Here is a 21,916-nt window from a genome sequence, read left to right as displayed (position 1 = left end):
ACAAAAAATACAAAATAGGGAGCAGAAGAAAACGGCATGCAATCATTCACAAGGTCATGGCTATAGCAACCTGGTTGGCATAGGGTTCCTTTTGAAGGAGTCCCTCCGATACAATATTCCCCTTCTGAGGCATAGGCGGACAATCTATAGTGACTGAGCACTATAATAATATAGCCAAGGTCCACAAGTTCAGCCGAACACTCAGTACGTCGTAATCATGTCTAATGCTGTTGGCGTTGGTTTCAGCTGTCCCTGAGTGTCCGTTGGGCCTAGGTAAATGGCCTAGTAAATTCAGGCCCAGTCTCTGCGCATTGAGTACTCCTAACGCGTACATATAGAACCTTCATTATCCTATCAAACCGATCCATTCTGTTTATTTAGCAGCCCCTAAACAGAGGGAACATCTACAGTTTAAATGAGAGAGAGACATATGTAAGATAAGGGCTATCAAAGAATAATGAAAAAAAGCAAAAAGGCGTTAGAAATACGGGCAAAATATAATCCGCGTCGGCTGTTTGGGTAGCATAGAGTTCAGTTTCAGAAGCCAGTCCGCTTAATGTCAATAGCATCCCCCCATGAGGTCTAATTATCAGGTCTAACGCTGTCAACCAATGTAGCCCAACCAATGTCTATAAATTCAGTCTCGCATTCTACATTCATTGTTCATTGCTCCCGGCGTCAGATTAGCTTACCACTGGGTATACGTTGGGTAGCCGTCCACGCTAGTCTAACTTGGCCTTGAGGTACGCTTCGGCATCCCCAACAGACGTGAAGCGTATTCTGTCCCTGCTCTCTTCCGTAATCATCAGTTTAGCAGGGTAGTGGAGACTAGGCCTCAGCCCCCGCTTGTAAAGTAGTGCCATCACATCGCGTTACGGTGCTCGCTGTTCCAACACAGCCGGGGTATAATCCTCGTAGAAAGCAATTTGTTGACCGTCGTATTGCATCTCCGCTCTTCTCTTTCTGGCCTCCCGAATCACCCGTTCTTTAGTTTGATAGTTATGAAACCTGATGATAACGGGCCTAGGCTTTTCACCCTGCTTCGGTTTAGCTGCCAGAGACCTGTGTGCGCGGTCCAATTCTGGAGGGTTAGGGAGGGTCTCTGCCCCAAGAATTTGGGGTAAAAGGGTGGCGGAGAAGGATGTTGGTCTCGGGCCCTCAATCTGTTCTGGTAGTCCAATGATCCGAAGGTTGTTACGTCGCCCTCGAGCCTTGAGGTCCTCCGCCTTAGCCTTTAGCACCGCATGGCTAGCCCTCAGATCCGCACATGTAGCCTCCAGCAACGTAATTCTTTCACTTACAGATTCTGCATTCTCCTCCAGGGAATCGACCCGCTGTACATTGTCGGCCACGTCCGTTTTCATTTGGTCAAGTTTATTTTCCAAAGCGTAATGGCTTTTCTGAACTCGGTGGTCATAGCCTCTTTGTGGCTTTCAAGCAGGGTGGCCAGCCAGGCCTTGCTAAAAGTATCGTCAGCCTCTTCCTCATTCGGAACATCGCCCCGTTTTGGTCTTGGAGTCTTGGATGTCATCTTTGCGACGATAAATACTTAGTTAGCTATATCGATATTAGCATATAAACAAGAATTGTGAGGTTTTGGAGTCTTAAAACGTAGAAATAAAAAAAACATGAGGGAGAGAGGGAAAAACGCGTCTTACTCCCTGCTCACCATACCGGAAGTCTTCTCGTTGCCATGTTTTGAACAAACCGACCATAATAATTAATTAATCCCAGGAAGGAGCGCAGCTGGCCCACATTTGTCAGGGCTGGGGCCTCATCAATCGCCCTGAGCTTTTCTGGGGATTTATGAAGGCCCGTGGCGTCAATATAATGTCCCAGGTATTCCAGTGAGTCCTTGAAAAACTCACATTTCCCTCGCTGCGCCCTGAGACCAAACTTCTCCAATCGACCCAGCACCCCCTCCAGATTCTTCAGGTGCTCTGCATCATTACATCCCGTTACCAAGATGTCATCCAAAAAACAGTGCACGTTGGGAAGCCCCTGAAGGACTTGATCCATAATACGCTGAAAGATAGAGGGCGCTGACGTTATGCCGAAAGGCAGTTGGTTATAGCAGAACATCCCCTTGTGCGTTGTGATGGTGAGATATTTGCGTGAACTCTCCTGCACCGGCACCTGCAAGTATGCATGAGCCAGATCCAGTTTGCTGAACTGCTGCCCCCCGCTAGGGAAGCAAACATATCCTCTATCTGGGGTATTGGATAATGTTCAGCACAGAGGGCCGGGTTCACAGTCACTTTAAAATCCCTGCAGATGCGCACACTCTCATCCTTCTTAATGATAGGCACAATGGGGGTCGCCCATTCACTGAACTGCACAGGCAAAATCACATTTAGCAGTTACAGGCGCTCTAGCTCAGCATCCACCTTTGGCCTAAGTGCATAGGGAACCACCCGGGCCTGACAGAACTTCGGCTGATGTTCTGGCTTGAGTGTCAGAGCTACTTCAAAGCCCTTCAATGTCCCCAGTTCGTCCTTAAATACATTGGCATGCCCTCTTTAACACGGCTTCCAGCGTGTTCCCCTGCATGCATTGTCCAGATCTAACTGTTTTTATGGCTCTCCAGTCCAGTCTCACTTTTCTCAGCCACTCACGGCCGAACAAGGGGGGTGCATCGCCTTTCACCACATATAGTGGGAGCCGTGCTTGTTCTCTGTTCATTTGAACCTTCACCTTTACCACCTTGTTTTCAGCAGGGTGTGGGTGTGGCGCAGGCGAATATGACTGAATTTTTCACTATACATTTTCTCTGACATAAGTGAAACGGCTGCCCCCGTGTCTAGCTCCATGTCAATCATTTGCCCCTCCACTTTTGGCCTGACCCAAATCACTGATGAGGCTGAACTGCCCTGCTGAGACATATCATCTGCTGCATCCACCCTGTGCAATGTTAATTCCACATCTGAATCAGACTCCGTATCACTCTGCTTCTCCCTGGTGTACATCTTATTTATCCGCCTTTTTGACCTTTCTCCCCCTCTGTCTCTTTGCTCCCATCTTGTGTTAATACCCCCTCTGTCTTTTTGTTCCCACCTTGTGTTACTTGCTGCTTTATTTTCCTGCTTGCTCTCTCTGCATGTACTGCAGCGGTGACAGGTCTGGTCCCTGTAGAAGCAGTCACTCTCCATATGGTTGGTCCTTCCACACCGGGTGCATTTCCTCCCTAGTGTAGATGAGAGAGACATTGCATTCACCTTTACGGAGCTGCTGAGTTGTTGGGCCTCCCTCGCCACTGTTTCCATAGCAACGGCGATTTCCACTGCTTTGTGATAGGTGAGGGCATTCTCGGTTAATAGTCTCTTCTGTATGGACTCGCTGAGGAGACCACACATGAACCGGTCCCGTAACGCATCTGACAGGTACGTGCCAAACTCGCAGTGCTCCGACAGCTTTTTCAAATCTGCAATATACTGGGCGATTGTCTCCCCCTCCGATTGATGTTTTTTATGGAAACGGAATCTTTCCGCAATCACAATGGGCTTAGGAGAAAAATGGCCTTGCAATACTCGCACAGTCTCAGCATAAGTTAAATCCCCCGGTTTATCCGGAGCAATTAAGCTGCGCAGTAACCCGTATGTTGTTGCTCCTATCAGACTCAAAAACACCGGTAGCCTCTTCTCATTGGAAATGTCATTTGCAGCCACAAAATGTTCAAACCGTTCCACATAAGTCGGCCACTGCTCCGTCGATTAATCAAAAGCCACGATATGCCCGATGATACCAGCCATCTCTCTGTGTGATTGTCCTGTAGTAGATCTGCCGACGTTAGCTCCTTCGCTAACCGGCGTTAGCATAGACTCCTCGTCAACCCGTTCTGTCGTTAAACCAACGTTAGCGTGGATTCTTCTCAACCAGTGCAGTCACTGGATGAACCATCCTCGTCGCCATTTATTATATATGTGATCCCGGACAATGGTAGCATATTAATCACACGGAATACGCTGTTCACAGGGACTACAGACCATGGCTGTAGCTAGCTTTATTGCCATAACAACGAACACCAAAGCGGCCTGAGCTGTCACCTTAAGAAGTGCTCGCCCTCCCCCTAGAGGGCAGGAGTAGGAATGGTGAGGTAGTCAAACACCCACAGCCACATACATCACAGTCGTGAAATTGGTATTAAACTTTGCTCTTTTTAGGGCGGCTAGGTGGCGCAGTGGGCAAGGCGCTCGCCACCAACGCAGGAGATGCTGGGTTCGAGCCCAGCTCTCGGCGTTGCTACCAGCTTGGCTGGTCGTTCATACTAATACAATTGGCAGTATTAGGGGGTGGGAAGCTGGTGGGTGGGGATCGGACGTTGTGGACAGCGACTCCTACAGGTCGGTTGGTGCGCCTGCGCAGTAGAATCAGGAAGCGACGTGGGCGGCGTGTCCCTCCCACGCAGACCCTCACCGCTGAGAGATCGCGCTGTGCAGGTGAAAAGATGCGACGGCTGCCTCCTCGAGTACCGGAGGGGACACGTGATGCAAGGCTTCGTCCACATTGCAGCCGGCTTGTGGGAGGCATGGCCTAACAACGTTCGAGACAGGGGAGGGTAGAATTGGACAATACGAAATTGGGGAAGGGAGAAAAATAGAAAAATGGGGAGAAAAAGTAGTTAAAAAAAATTCAAAATGCTCTTTTTAAACGTTCTACTTTAAGGCTACGTTTAGACGAGCGTTTTGTGAACAGAAACCGCAAAAGTCATCTTGCGGTTTCACTTTTAATTTTACGTTTAGACAAGCGTTTTGGGGTGGAATCCTCCGTGCAGACGACGCTGTAACGACGGAGCCCCGCTGTCACACGATTGGCGCATATGTCACATGACGTGCTGTGAAGACCCGCCCTACTCTGCCTCTGATTCGCAGACTGTGGATGGGGAATGTGATTGGACTAAAGCAGAGTCACTCACAGACAGTGGGTCCACTCACGCCGCGGGACAGATTCTTGTGTATTTAACCCTTGCACTGCCACACGACAGCCGGTTGTGTGATAGTAAAGGGTTAACCTTCTGTCGTGTGGCAGTGAAAGGGTTAAAAGTACTGCCAATGTAGCCTTCAGGTGATCTCCGTTGATAATAGTCAGACATACTTGCTTTGTTTACGTCTCGGCTACTGGCGCATACCTGCTACCTGTGACGTAAGCAGTATGCGCGACCAGAGCCGTGACAACCCTTTCGTCATCGTTTTAACAGATTTATACGGTTTTACAGTTTAGACGAGAGCGCAAAGCTTTTGCGTTTCTAGGAATTCCACCCTGGAAGGTAGTCTCACTTTTTTGCGGTTTCACCCCGTAAAAACGCCGTTTCCGTATAAACGAAAGGCACATCCGAAAAAATATTTTTGCGGATTCACCTGCTAGCGTTTCCGTCTAAACGGGGCCTAAGTGGTATTAAATACGTCTTAAAAAGTCTTAAATTTAACATGTTGAAATCTGCAGATACCCTGAAGTGAGTGAGTGAGTGAGTGAGTGAGTGAGTGAGTGAGGGAGTGAGTGAGTGAGTGAGTGAGTGAGTGATATTGCTGATCTTTGAGGTGCTACGCATCTAAAACATATATAATGCTAGTTTAGTTTAGTAATCATGTTGTTGCCTGTGAGCTCGAGTATGAAACACGTTGATTACCTGTTGATTCTGTCCCTAGCGGCCCGACTCAGGACGCCTGGGTGTTTGCCAGATGGAACGCAATTCAGGCAGTGGGTGTGATGTCTTTTGGTGAGTATTTCAAAGTTGCCTATACTCAATATTTTCCTACTGCTTTCACTGTCTACAACTGTCTTATACTCACTTTATACCTACTTACTGCTTTCACTGTCTACAACTGTCTTATACTCACTTTATACCTACCTACTGCTTTCACTGTCTACAACGGTCTTATACTCACTTTATACCTACTGCACCTACTGCTTTCACTGTCTACAACTGTCTTATACTCACTTTATACCTACTGCACCTACTGCTTTCACTGTCTACAACTGTCTTATACTCACTTTATACCTACCTACTGCTTTCACTGTCTACAACTGTCTTATACTCACTTTATACCTACTGCACCTACTGCTTTCCCTGTCTACAACTGTCTTATACTGACTTTATACCTACCTACTGCTTTCACTGTCTACAACTGTCTTATACTCACTTTATACCTACCTACTGCTTTCACTGTCTACAACCGTCTTATACTCACTTTATATCTACATACTGCTTTCACTGTCTACAACTGTCTTATACTCACTTTATACCTACCTACTGCTTTCACTGTCTACAACTGTCTTATACTCACTTTATACCTACCTACTACTTTCACTGTCTACAACTGTCTTATACTCACTTTATACCTACTGCAGCTACTGCTTTCACTGTCTACAACTGTCTTATACTCACTTTATACCTACCTACTACTTTCACTGTCTACAACTGTCTTATACTCACTTTATACCTACTGCAGCTACTGCTTTCACTGTCTACAACTGTCTTATACTCACTTTATACCTACTGCAGCTACTGCTTTCACTGTCTACAACTGTCTTATACTCACTTTATACCTACCTACTACTTTCACTGTCTACAACTGTCTTATACTCACTTTATACCTACTGCAGCTACTGCTTTCACTGTCTACAACTGTCTTATACTCACTTTATACCTGCCTACTGCTTTCACTGTCTACAACTGTCTTATACTCACTTTATACCTACATACTGCTTTCCCTGTCTACAACTGCCCCACACTGTAATCATACTAGTAATCATAGTAATCATAACCACCTACCTCATATTATAGTCTATACTCTGTATGATGTACATGATATGTACAACAGTGTTGTATATATTGTATATATACATTTATATGTTTATATTTACAGCATACATATATATATATATTTTTTTTTTGATCAAATATTTTTCTTTTCTTTTTCTTTTCTTTTTTCCAACATGAAACAAAACATATCACAATACAACAACAACAACAATACATAAAAAGACTTCCTAAGACAGTAACTCAACACCACATGACAAGACAACAACTGATACAACTGTACAGTGATCATCCTAACATGGACACTCGCTCGTCCTCTCCCCCCCTCCCCCCGCTCACCCCAGGACCTCAACATGAGTCACACTCACAATACATCACAATACATCACTCAGCAAAAAAAAACAAGAATCAAAACAAACATTTCCAAACTTATATGCGTTCCCTCAACTTTGCCACTGTAGCCAACCAAATTACGATATCAGATTCCCTAACCCCTATAACACGTGCCGTGGATATCTCCAAATAGATCACGTCAAGGTAGGTGAGAAACCATACCTTTGGACAGAGTCTATCTGGATGAAACCAACGTGAGGCAATCAATTATTTTGTGGCTGTGAGGCCGGCCAAAATGAGTTTTTTCACCTGTATAGAGGTCGGTAATTTAGAGAGATCATTCAGTAATAATACAGAAGGAGATGCAGGTATGGTTAGAGAGAAAATGTCTGAGAGCTGATATGTAACATTTTCCCAAAAAATCACAACAGGAGGGCATTCCCAGTACATATGCATAAATGTACCTGTGGCGCCATTTGGACACAAGGTACATAGAGAGTCAGGTCTGAGACCCATTGAATTCAATCGTCTAGGGGTTAAATAAGTCCTGTGAATAAAATTTAGATGAATCTGTTGGTGATCTGGGTTGTGTGAGGATAACCGAACATTTTCCCAGACTGCATCCCAATCAAAATCTACATCCAACTCCGGAACATCCTTTCTCCAAATCGTATCCAGGGGGAGCTCTTTATACGATGTCATGAGTAAATGGCGATAAAAGTCAGAGACAAAACCTCTCGATGTCTCCTTGTCATAAAATAACTTGTGAAAGCGGTGATGCACTAGTGGAGCATCCCATGGCACGCCATGAGCCTTCAGAGCTGCTCTTATTTGTAAATAAAAGAAAAAGGAGGTTCCGGGGAGATCATATCTGTTGGATATATCCTGGAAAGATCGGAGGCCAGAGTTATCAAAGATATCCCCCAATGTGTGGATGTCTTTATTTTCCCATCTAGGATACCTAATAGGTTGTTGTCCAATAAGGAGAAGATTGTTATTAAATAGAGGGGAATGCGTGTGCCATTGATGGCGGTTTGTACCCACTTTCTGAGTGTCACGCCAAGTTTGGATCACATGTGTGATTAAAGGGCCAAATCTTAATTTACATTGTTTAATTGATATGTTGGTATACACAATATCCTGAAGTCTATATGGGGACACCAACTTCTCCTCCAATGGTCGCCAAGATACAGCTGCTTGAGCATCAAACCAAGTGATCAAAGGTCTCAGAGAGAAAGCCTGAAAATAATATTTAAAATCTGGAAATGCTAAGCCCCCATCGAGTTTACTCCTCTCTTCAAGCGCGGGCGTTTATTGTTCCAAACGAATTTATACGAGGCAGAGTGCAATTTCTGCCAGTAACCAACAGGAGGAGGTAACGGGAGCATGGAGCTGATAAAGTTAATTCTGGGTAAAATATTCATTTTAATTATTGACGCACGGGCCTGTAATGAATTTTTTAATTTGGACCATCTGTTAAAGTCATTCGTAATCCTGTCACCCAAGCTGGAGTAATTATACTTTACCGTCTGGCCAATAGTGGGGAATATTTCAATCCCGAGACATTTAAAGTGCTCCACCATAAGCATGTTTGCCGGTAAGATGGTAGCCTTCGCAGGCTCATTAAGTGGAAGAAAAGCAGATTTTGGCCAGTTGATCTTAAAGCCGGACAGGCTGCCGAATTCATCTATCACGCCGAGCAGATGAGGTAGAGAGACGGAGGGATTTTGCATAAACAGGAGTACATCATCTGCGTATAAGCTAATATGATGATGTGTGCCCTGAATTGAAATAGGAGACATCATTTGGGATTGTCTTATGTATTGAGCTAGGGGTTCGAGGGATAAAGCGAAGAGTCCGGGACTAAGAGGACAACCCTGTCTGGAAGAACGCGAGACAGAGAAGAGTGGCGAACAGAACTTTCCCGTTAAGATCATGGCCGAAGGCTCAGTGTATAGAACTTTGATCATATGAATGAAACCCTCACCCAACCCCATCCTTCTGAGAACTGCCCATAAGTAAGACCACTCCAATCTGTCAAATGCCTTCATTGCGTCCAAGGATATGACCGCTGTAGGGGCTGCAATATCCTTGCAGGCATTAATCACGTGCAGTAACCGTCTGATGTTGTCAGTAACCAGGCGGCCTCTTATGAAGCCGGTCTGATCAGGGTGAACTAGAGATGTCATGTGCTTTTGAAGTCTGGTGGCTAGAACCTTGGCATATAGCTTAAGATCGGCTCCGAGGAGACTTAGGGGCCTGTAGCTGCCACATTCGGTGGGGTCCTTATCCTTCTTGAGTAAAACAGATATAAGCGCCATATTGACATCTCTAGAAAAATTGCCCTTTTTGATTGAGTGTAAGATCATTGAGAGTAATAAGGGGCAGAGTACATCCCAGAATGCAAGATAGAGTTCCGGTGGAATGCCGTCCCATCCGGGAGCCTTGCCCCGTTGCATATCCGCAATCGCCTCTCTAAGTTCAACCAGCGTGATAGGTGCAGCTAACAACCTAGCACTATCTTCTGAGATCTGTGGTAGATTGATTTGATCAAGAAAATCCTCCAGCTTGGTATGATCAAAGACCACCTCTGACTTGTACAGATTGGAATAAAAACAGCGAAATGTATCATTCATCTTTTTTGGGTTGGTGGTTACCTCCCCCTGTTGGTTCTTATATATATATCTATATCCATATCTGTCTGAATATATCTGCATATAATCCTACTATATACTATATACCTACTTATACACCTGAATATAACCCATACAACTGTATGATAGCATGTATGATAATACCGTATATATATATATATATATATATATATATATATATATATATATATATATATATATATATATATATATATATATATATATATATATATATATATATATATTATTTATTTATTTATTCTTATATATATATCTATCCACTATATAAAAATCTACTATGTCTGTACATAACTGCATAATAATCCTATTTACAGATCTGTAGATACTATATCTATACCTGTACATATCCCTTACCTACTCTTACTAGTTACGCTGCTGGCCAATATGACTTACTAGTACTACCATAGTGTCTTTATACCTGTATCACTGTACATATTAATACTACAACTCTGTACATACACTAGTACTAATTTATATATTCTATACCCAGTTTACACACATGTTACATTTGCACTCAGGTCGGATGCCAAACTTCTTTTGGTTGTACTGTACTTGTGCTCAGGGGTGTAGCTCCAGATTCTGGGCCCCATGAAAGAATGTATTTGTAGGCCCCCAGTGAATGCGAGCGCTTGAAAACTGCCCGAGCAAATTTTTTTTTGCCATTTTTTTATTTATGAAAACGCATAATATGGTTTTTACCTATACATTCTGATCAGCAGTTCAGCACCTGCACTGTTGGTGGGTGAGCCTAGTAAAGGATGTCGCATTGCGTTCATCTTCAATGAATGGACCAATGCAATAGTCTACCAAAGCCCCCCCTCTCTCTCTATATCTCACACACACACACACACACACACACTTCAGAAACAAACATAGTATCAATGAGAGCATCAATAATACTATAATACTAAAGTTTTTTTTGTTTTTTTGGGCCCCCCCCCCCCCCCAGTGCTGGGCCCTTGGAATCATCCTAAACTACCCCCCCCCAGCTACGCCCCTGCTTGTGCTGCATGATGACCATACATTTGAATCTAATGTAATCTAATAGGAGTGCTTGAAGTGTGAATCATGAACGTGTTGATGAGAGCAGTCTCTCTCTCTCTCTCTCTCTCTCTCTCTCTCTCCTCTCTCTCTCTCTTCTCCTCTCTCTCTCTTCTCTCTCTCTCTCTCTCTCTCTTCTCTCTCTCTCTCTCTCTCTCTCTCTCTCTCTCTCTCTCTCTCTCTCTCTCTCTCTCTCTCTCTCTCTCTCTCTCTCTTCTCTGACTCTCTGACTCACTGTCTCTCTGTCTCTCTGACTCTCTGTCTCTCTGTCTCTCTGACTCTCTGACTCTCTGTCTCTCTGTCACTCTGTCTCTCTGACTCTCTGACTCTCTGACTCTCTGTCTCTCTGACTCTCTGTCTCTCCTCTCTCTCTCTCTCTCTCTCTCTCTCTCCTCTCTCTCTCTCTCTCTCTCTCTCTCTCTCTCTCTCTCTCTCTCTCTCTCTCTCTCTCTCTCTCTCTCTCTCTCTCTCTCTCTCTCTCTCTCTCTCTCTCTCTCTCTCTCTCTCTCTCTCTCTCTCTCTCTCTCCCGTTCTCTCTGACTCTCTGACTCACTGTCTCTCTGTCTCTCTGACTCTCTGTCTCTCTGTCTCTCTGACTATCTGACTCTCTGTCTCTCTGTCACTCTGTCTCTCTGACTCTCTGACTCTCTGTCTATCTGACTCTCTGTCTCTCTGTCTCTCTGTCTCTCTGACTCTCTCTCTCTCTCTCTGTCTCTCTGACTCTCTGACTCACTGTCTCTCTGTCTCTCTGTCTTTCTGACTCTCTGTCTCTCTGTTCTCTGACTCTCTGACTCTCTGTCTCTCTGTCACTCTGTCTCTCTGACTCTCTGACTCTCTGACTCTCTGTCTCTCTGACTCTCTAACTCTCTGTCTCTCTGTCTCTCTGTTTCTCTGACTCTCTGACTCTCTGGCTCTATGTCTCTCTGACTCTCTGTCTCTCTGTCTCTCTGACTCTGTGTCTCTCTGTCTCTCTGTCTCTCTGACTCTCTGTCTCTCTCTCTCTCTCTCTCTCTCTCTCTCTCTCTCTCTCTCTCTCTCTCTCTCTCTCTCTCTCTCTCTCTCTCTCTCTCTCTCTCTCTGTCTCTCTGTCTCTCTGTCTCTCTGACTCTCTGTCTCTCTGTCTCTCTGTCTCTCTGTATCTCTGTCTCTCTGTCTCTCTGTCTCTCTCAGCCTTCATCTGTCACCACAACAGCTTCCTCATCTATGGTTCCCTGGAGCAGCCGACTCTTAGCAACTGGATCCGAGTCACTCACGTGTCTGTCGGCTCTGCTGTGATCGTCAGCACCGCCTTCGCTGTCGGAGGCTATACCACCTTCACCGGCTACACACAAGGTGATGCGCCGTCACTATACTACCTTCACCATCACTATACTACCATCACTATACTACCTTCACCATCACTATACCACCTTCACCATCACTATACTACCTTCACCATCACTATACTACCTTCACCATCACTATACTACCTTCACCATCACTATACTACCTTCACCATCACTATACTACCTTCACCATCACTATACTACCTTCACCATTACTATACTACCTTCACCTTTACTATACTACCTTCACCATCACTATACCACCTTCACCATCACTATACTACCTTCACCATCACTATACTACCTTCACCATCACTATACTACCTTCACCATCACTATACTACCTTCACCTTTACTATACTACCTTCACCATCACTATACTACCTTCACCATCACTATACTACCTTCACCATCACTATACGACCTTCACCATCACTATACTACCTTCACCATCACTATACTACCTTCACCATCACTATACTACCTTCACCATCACTATACTACCTTCACTATACTACCTTCACCATCACTATACTACCTTCACCATTAATATACTACCTTCACCGTCACTATACTACCTTCACCATCACTATACTACCTTCACCATCACTATACTACCTTCACCATCACTATACTACCTTCACCATCACTATACTACCTTCACCATCACTATACTACCTTCACCTTTACTATACTACCTTCACCGTCACTATACTACCTTCACCATCACTATACTACCTTCACCATCACTATACTACCTTCACCATCACTATACTACCTTCACCATCACTATACTACCTTCACCTTTACTATACTACCTTCACCGTCACTATACTACCTTCACCATCACTATACTACCTTCACCATCACTATACTACCTTCACCATCACTATACTACCTTCACCGTCACTATACTACCTTCACCATCACTATACTACCTTCACCATCACTATACTACCTTCACCTTTACTATACTACCTTCACTATACTACCTTCACCATCACTATACTACCTTCACTATACTACCTTCACCGTCACTATACCACCTTCACCATCACTATACTACCTTCACCATCACTATACTACCTTCACCGTCACTATACCACCTTCACCATCACTATACTACCTTCACCATCACTATACTACCTTCACCATCACTATACTACCTTCACCATCACTATACTACCTTCACCATCACTATACTACCTTCACCGTCACTATACTACCTTCACCATCACTATACTACCTTCACCTTTACTATACTACCTTCACCATCACTATACTACCTTTACCATCACTATACTACCTTCACCGTCACTATACTACCTTCACCCATCACTATACTACCTTCACTATACTACCTTCACCGTCACTATACTACCTTCACTATACTACCTTCACCGTCACTATACTACCTTCACCATCACTATACTACCTTCACCGTCACTATACCACCTTCACCATCACTATACTACCTTCACCATCACTATACTACCTTCACCATCACTATACTACCTTCACTATACTACCTTCACCATCACTATACTACCTTCACCATCACTATACTACCTTCACCATCACTATACTACCTTCACCATAACTATACTACCTTCACCATCACTATACTACCTTCACCGTCACTATACTACCTTCACCATCACTATACTACCTTCACCGTCACTATACTACCTTCACCATCACTATACTACCTTCACCGTCACTATACTACCTTCACCATCACTATACTACCTTCACCGTCACTATACTACCTTCACCATAACTATACTAGCTTCACCATCACTATACTACCTTCACCTTTACTATACTACCTTCACTATACTACCTTCACCATCACTATACTACCTTCACCGTCACTATACTACCTTCACCATCACTATTCTACCTTCACCATCACTATACTACCTTCACCATCACTATACTACCTTCACCATCACTATACTACCTTCACCTTTACTATACTACCTTCACCTTTACTATACTACCTTCACTATACTACCTTCACCGTCACTATACCACCTTCACCGGCTACACACAAGGTGATGCGCTGTCACTATACTACCTTCACCATCACTATACTACCTTACCTTCACCATCACTATACTACCTTCACCATCACTATACTACCTTACCTTCACCATCACTATACTACCTTCACCTTCACTATACTACCTTCACCATCACTATACTACCTTCACCATCACTATACTACCTTCACCTTTACTATACTACCTTCACCGTCACTATACTACCTTCACCATCACTATACTACCTTCACCATCACTATACTACCTTCACCATCACTATACTATCTTCACCGTCACTATACTACCTTCACCATCACTATACTACCTTCACCATCACTATACTACCTTCACCATCACTATACTACCTTCACCATCACTATACTACCTTCACCATCACTATAGTACCTTCACCGTCACTATACTACCTTCACCATCACTATACTACCTTCACCGTAACTATACTACCTTCACCATCACTATACTACCTTCACCATCACTATACTACCTTCACCATCACTATACTACCTCCACCATCACTATACTACCTTCACCATCACTATACTACCTTCACCGTAACTATACTACCTTCACCATCACTATACTACCTTCCCCATCACTATACTACCTTCACCATCACTATACTACCTTCACCATCACTATACTACCTTCACCATCACTATACTACCTTCACCGTCACTATACTACCTTCACCATCACTATACTACCTTCACCATCACTATACTACCTTCACCATTACTATACTACCTTCACTATACTACCTTCACCATCACTATACTACCTTCACCATCACTATACTACCTTCACCATCACTATACTACCTTCACCATCACTATACTACATTCAGCGTCACTATACTACCTTCACCATCACTATACTACCTTCACCAACACTATACTACCTTCACCTTCACTATACTACCTTCACCATCACTATACTACCTTCACCATCACTATACTACCCTCACCTTTACTATACTACCTTCACCGTCACTATACTACCTTCACCATCACTATACTACCTTCACCATCACTATACTACCTTCACCATCACTATACTACCTTCACCATTACTATACTACTGTAGAAATCGTCGAAAAAGAGAGACGCACAATTTCTATCTTGCGACAACACCAAGTAGTGTGTCATTTATTATCTCCTTAGCAGGGGAGGAAATTAGGCCACTTTACTGGCCAAATGCTAGTATTTTTTACGTTTGGCTGGTAAAAAAAATCAGATACCCGCCAGTTGGCTGGTAAGCCAAAAAGTTAGTTTCCTCCCCTGCTGGCGAGTATACAAAAAAATAAAACATTCTGCAATCACTGCACTGGCAAACGGTGTGCGTCTTCTGAGTGTTCGCTTTAGTTGACAGTGCCACGAGAGCACTGCACAAGACCACCCGCGGACATATAATGTTTAATAAACGTTTGCGCAGTACTGGCCAACCCGCGGACATATAATAATAAAAGTACTAGGCTAGCCATCAGGAGCACTCGCAAACAGATAACGTTAAACACAGCAGAAGATGGAAAACAGACAGACTGACCAACGGGGAACTGCATCCAACCCTAGTACAACCCTCGAGTATAAGTTACTAAGGACACATTTAAATCACAGAGGTGTAATGTTAGTCTACTGGAACTGTATACAGTGGTTATCTTCTAGTTAGCGTTTTAGCTATAGCTGCTTGCTAGCTAACGTTAGCCCCGTGTGCTCAAAGCAGCCAGCTAGGTGTATCTGTTTTTTTTTGTATTTTATTTTTTTATTATTTTTTAAACAAACACATAAACAAACATGACAACACACGATAAGATATACAAGCATTATTTGTCAGTGCACATCCAATGAAATCACATTTTAGTTAATTGTCTTATATAGGATATACCCTTAATACCTGTTATCTAAAAACCTACACACATATGCTCCAGCTCGTACCCCCCCCTTCCGGACCCCCCTGTATCTGTTATGACTATAATGTTTCCAAAAAAGCACCGGACTACGACGTAAGGTTAGACATTTTATTTCATGCTCAAAAGCCCCTGGCTTGCACATCGCAGTCACGAAAGGGGCTAGCTCAACCAGTGCACTGTGCACAACAGCACACCAACCCAACTGACGTTACCACAACACTTGACAGTACTTCACAGCACTGTCGTAAGACCACCGTGCCGTCTTAAAGGCACAGTGTGCCTACCCAGATGCATACACAACATTGACGCGGCTTGACATACAAAGAAGTAATTATCACAATTAGCAATTTTTTTTGTCTGGTAAAAAATCTGTTTGGCTGGTAAAAAAAATCAGATACTCGCCAGTTGGCTGGTAAGCCAAAAAGTTAGTTTCCTCCCCTGCTCCTTAGCACAAGTGACAGCTGTCAGATCTATGCCGTGCTAAACTCTGACAGCTCCTCGTCACCAAAACCTTTTATGAATGACATTCCACCAGCGCGTCTTCTCTAAGCCCAACCCCATTAAAGTGACAGTGCCCCATCAATACATCAAAACAATCTAATGGTGAATTATGTCCATAGCACCCACTACACTACCTTCACTATACTACCTTCACCATCACTATACTACCTTCACCGTCACTATACTACCTTCACCATCACTATACTACCTTCACCGTCACTATACTACCTTCACCATCACTATACTACCTTCACCATCACTATACTACCTTCACCATCACTATACTACCTTCACCGTCACTATACTACCTTCACCATACTACTTTCACCGTCATTATACTACCATCACTATACTACCTTCACTGTCAATATACTACCTTCACCAGTGGAGGCTGCTGACCAAATTTTTTGGTGAAGCACAAATTATTATATTATATTATATATTAAATAATATTTTTAAAACATCCCCCACTGTGTGTCAGTGGTCAGTGGACACAGATGAAAACATATTAACATTAGGTGACAGCGGACCTGACCAGATGAAAACATATTAGGTGACAGCGCACCTGACCAGATGAAAACATATTAGGTGACAGCGCACCTGACCAGATGAAATCATATTAGGTGACAGCACACCTGATCATATCAAAACATATTAGGTGACAGCGCACCTGATCAGATCAAAACATTTTAGGTGACAGCGCACCTGACCAGATCAAAACATATTAGGTGAAGGTGACAAGGAAGCCACAGACTCATACCCCCCCGACACTCAACTAACCGCCTCGGACAGTCCTTCATACCAGTGGCCATCAGGCTCAGCAACAGTGGGCAGCGACTGCTGCCAGACATCGACCTAGAACTAATAGGAACCCAAGTAGGACAATAACACTACCTTATGCATACTGCACCTTATGTGGATACTGTGATACTGTGAATAATGAATTATGTATATTTCAGTTAGTTAGATAGTAAATTATATTGACCTATTTGTTTACACTGCTTGTGTTGTTTTCACTACCTGTACCCCCCCCCCTTTCCCCATGCTGCTATGATGCCTGAATTTCCCCAAGGGGATCAATAAAGGAATATCTTATCTTATCTTAAAAGGAAAGATGAAATTACCTACCTGGGTTCCATCCTATAGAGGCAAATCTTTCCTGTGACAAAATGGGATTCAATGTAATAAAACTAAGTCAACCAACGAACTAGATTCCTGTACCGGATCTCCTCTCTGGCAGTGGCGAATCCTTGTGGAAGCCAACGGAAGCCATGCCTCCCTATAAATTTCATATCAAATTATGAAATATGAAATATAAAAAAAAAAAAAAAAAAAAAATTAAAATATAATTTTTTTTTAATATAGTTTACATTCATTTTCATCTGTGCATCTGTGTTTTTTTTTTTTTTTTTTTTTAATGTCTCCCTCTTCTCCTTCTCACTCCCTCTAACACACTGTCAGACTGTGCTCACTACTGCAGAGGAGAGAAGCAGTGGGTAGGTCTCTTTCTCCAGCCTTCCAGCATTATAGAGTGAGTCCAAACTCCAAATCCGATCCTAGCCAATCAGATTCGAGCTGACTGCCACTTTGCCACACCCTAAAAGTTTAAAACGGAGCTGGGAGGAAGACGTTCAGCATAATATTCCACCTGGAGGCGGGGCAGGTGCCATATTTTCCCCTCTGCACTCTGAACATTGTATTAACCCGTAACTGTTCCCACGGGCCGAATATTGCCCCGATCCTCGCGAGATTAAATCCACGGGGACCTCTCGGCGTGCCGAAGCTTTTCCTAAATCACTTCCATCATCGAAAACGAGGGGAAAAGGTCGGCTCGCGACCCTGAAAATGTCGCGTGATTTTAAAAACGCTGTATTAAGTGAGCCTATTATGGGATCCACGCAAACTTTCTATCGTGGAAACATCTGGGCGTCCCGCAACTTTTACTGATTCACATGTAGCCCCTAAAATGCTTAGAAAAGGAAAACAGAAAGCGTGGAATAAACTCGCCGAAACGGAAAAGTGTCCCACGGGCGCGCCGTGATTCCGATCCGCGTGAAAATATTCACGGCCATAGAGGAGACCGTGGGACACCTTTTTGCAACCGAATATGTGTCTCGAATTTGCTCCCACGCGGCGCGCAAAATCGCGCAAGGAAAAATCGGACCAAAAATTAACCAATGCTCCAGCAGTATTAATGACCCTGATGTAAACAAGACAAACGTCTTTCTCTGGTCTGCATCCCCTTATACAATTGTGTGTGAATGAATGAATGAATGAAAACTTTATTAACAGATTGCGGAATGGGTACAGTACAGTACAGCTCAATACATACAATTGTTAAGGGGATGCAGACCAGAGAAAGACTTTCGTCTTGTTTACATCAGGGTCCCCCATTTTCAATTCATCGTAAATGTGTATTGAGCCGTACTGTATTGTACCCATTCTGCAATCTGTTAAATAAATAAAAATAACGTTTGACTGGCCGCCGAGCCATACTGTAGTGTACATGGTGACTGCTTGACAAAAAAAAAAAAAAAAATTATTAATAAAAATATTGAATACTTTTTTTTTTATAATTTTTTTTTGGCTTCCCCTGTTATTTTAGCCACGCGACGCCACTGCTCTCTGGTAAACAAGAATACCTTGAAGACTCTAACAGGAGCACTCATTCAAGGGTACTACGACTATGCTTGCACCTCATGGTACCAAAGCACCTCAAAGGCACTAAAAACAAGATTACAAACATCACAAAACAAACTGGTCAGACTACTGCTTGACCTTACTCCTAAAACCCACCTCACCCCTGTCCACTTTGACAACCTAGGATGGCTTAGAGTAGATGGCAGAGTACAGCAACTTGCAATGGGCCTGGTCTACAAGATACACTACAGTACACCACTAAGATACCCATGTGCATGTCGAAATACTTCCCAAAGGTCAGTGAATACCATGACCACAACACCAGAGGGAGTTCCACAAATCATGTTCAACCCAGATAAAATAATTTAAAAAGTAAAAAAAAAAAAAAAAAAAAAAAAAAAATTAATAAAAGAAAATAGTCATAACTTAGAAATGAGATTGCATAGGTCTATGAATCGATATCGCGATTCTGTTTCGATTAATTGCCCAGCCCTACAGTGTGTACAGTAAGTTAGCTTGGTGATTATCATTGTGATGTAGGCTAAGCTGGCTAGCTACTGTTAGCATACAAGCACTGTAGCCTACTTACTTTTTCATCCACAACGTTTTTTCTGATCCAGATGCATAAGTTCACTTCTTCATGTTGCTCAGTTGCTGGTTTATACTTTGGTCCTAATGTTGGCGCAAAGTTTAATTTAGCCTGACTTGACTTGTTATAGATGTACAGCTTACTAACTACTAAACAACAACTTTCTCATAGTCTCAACTTTCACATAGTCAAAACGGGGCCAGCTGCATGTCCGGAGGATAGGTTTAGCTCGGGCCAATCTCAAGTTTCTTTATTAGTTGTCATACAGAAGTACAGAATACTTTTATACAAAATGCTTCTTTATGTTACATTTTGTATAAAAGTATTCTGTACTTCTGTATGACAACTAATAAAGAAACTTGAGAAACTTGAGATTGGCCCGAGCTAAACCTATCCTCCAGACATGCAGCTGGACCCGTTTTGACTTTGCAATGCAGCAATCTCTGATTGGATTTGCAAGGCTGCCAATCATATTCAACCTCCGTGTATTGGATGTCAAGGGCTGTCAATCAATCAATCCTCCATTCAATGGCAAGAGTTTAACTGCACAGACCGTGCTTAGATGAAGTTAATAGCCTATTTTGATTCGCTGTTATTTATTATTTATTTAACAATGGGTCACACCTGTGAAGTTTTCTTCACGAATAATTACTGCAGGCAATACTGCAGTGCAGGCCTGCTCAGAGCTGTCAATTTTGGCCATTTTTTAAGAAAAAAAAATTCACTGGCATTTTTTTTACAGAGGAAAACATTTATAATAAAAAAAAATAATAATAATAATAAATAAAAAAAAATATATATATATATAGTTTTTTTTTTTTTTTTTTTTTGTATATATATATATAGGTATATGTAAATTATTAATCATTATGAATTATGAGTGAATTTGTGTTTCACGTGTTGTCATAGAGAAACCTCCACTGACCTTCACTATACTACCTTCACCGTCACTATACTACCATCACTGTCCAATTATCTAGCAGTCTCAGTCAATGAGTCAACTAGATGTCCCCCTTGGAAGGGTGTGGGCGAAATGACTTATATTCAAACCAGTGAAACAATTCGGACTTTGTAAGAATGTTCGTTTATTTGGACTTCAATGTCCAGCATCCAATTACTACTTGTTACTATAATCACCAGGTGGCCAATTAAACAAGTGGTTAGCTTGTAGCTGATAGTTAGTAGCAGCTTACATCCAAGCATTAACGGATAATGTTAGTAGAGGTCGATATGGTATTTGGTAATGTTCAACCAAGTCGACGTTGATAATAGTTTGTTGATAGTTAGGTTGCAATTTAGCAACCGCCCGTACTTGATAGTGTAGCCAGACGTTTAGCCAGCAGTAGCCAGGTAACAGTTAGCCAGACGTTAGTCAGTAGTATTCATTCAAACGTCAGTAGACGATACAGAGTCTATAGTCAGCATGTACATTCAGTCAGCGTTTAGTCAGCAGCGTACAATCAGACGTTAGTCAGTCCGATTATTTACCTATACAAAGGAAAGGAAATAAACGGCATTAATTAGTAACTAGATATATGAATCAAAGATAAATGCGGATATTAACGGCGCATACAATGCAACGTACCGTTGGCCAGTCAAGAGTTCGCCCACAGGGCTTTTCACCTTACAGCCTAGGGCTAAGAGTGTCACTTAAATAGCGCGACGCGCCGGCGCAGAGACAGCTTACCTGCCCAGAGTCGCAATATGTGCTCCAAAGTGCGTCCACTAGGTGGCACCAGATAATAACTAACTCATGCAATAAATGTATACAATAAATGTTACTTATGATAATAATGAAGGATAATAATGATAAACATATTGGGAAAAACGTTGGATAATTCTCCACCTCCCACTTAGTTTTCTGAACGTCAGGCTCATAAAACTATCCAAACTATACAAAGTGATCCCGGTCTATATTATTATTATTTCTTTACAGGGGCACCAAGAATTAAACTATGCCGCATTTACGGTGGTAGCACAAGCGGCTCCTGCGAAAACTACTCAGGTTACGTCGGTAACGGATGATTCTTGACGTTCCCATCCTGCCAGAAACAGGCGACTTTCGACGTCCTTCTTTGTGCCA

The 21,916-nt window shown here is 43.0% G+C and overlaps 1 protein-coding gene across 1 annotated transcript in view; it reads left to right on the top strand.

Moving 5' to 3' along the window:
• slc38a11 (solute carrier family 38 member 11) overlaps positions 1-21,916 on the top strand; it is a gene marked incomplete at both ends in the record, with an annotated part of 124,163 nt that overhangs the window by 60,798 nt on the left and 41,449 nt on the right. The window contains 2 exons of the mRNA XM_084311426.1: positions 5,643-5,713; positions 11,977-12,138. Of these exons, the coding sequence (XP_084167552.1) occupies positions 5,643-5,713; positions 11,977-12,138 (233 nt within the window). The remainder of the gene's footprint in view (positions 1-5,642; positions 5,714-11,976; positions 12,139-21,916) is intronic.

Source organism: Notolepis coatsorum (assembly GCF_963971535.1).
Source record: "Notolepis coatsorum genome assembly, chromosome: 3".
Taxonomy (NCBI): domain Eukaryota; kingdom Metazoa; phylum Chordata; class Actinopteri; order Aulopiformes; family Paralepididae; genus Notolepis; species Notolepis coatsorum.
This window is presented reverse-complemented; position numbering and strand designations above follow the sequence as displayed.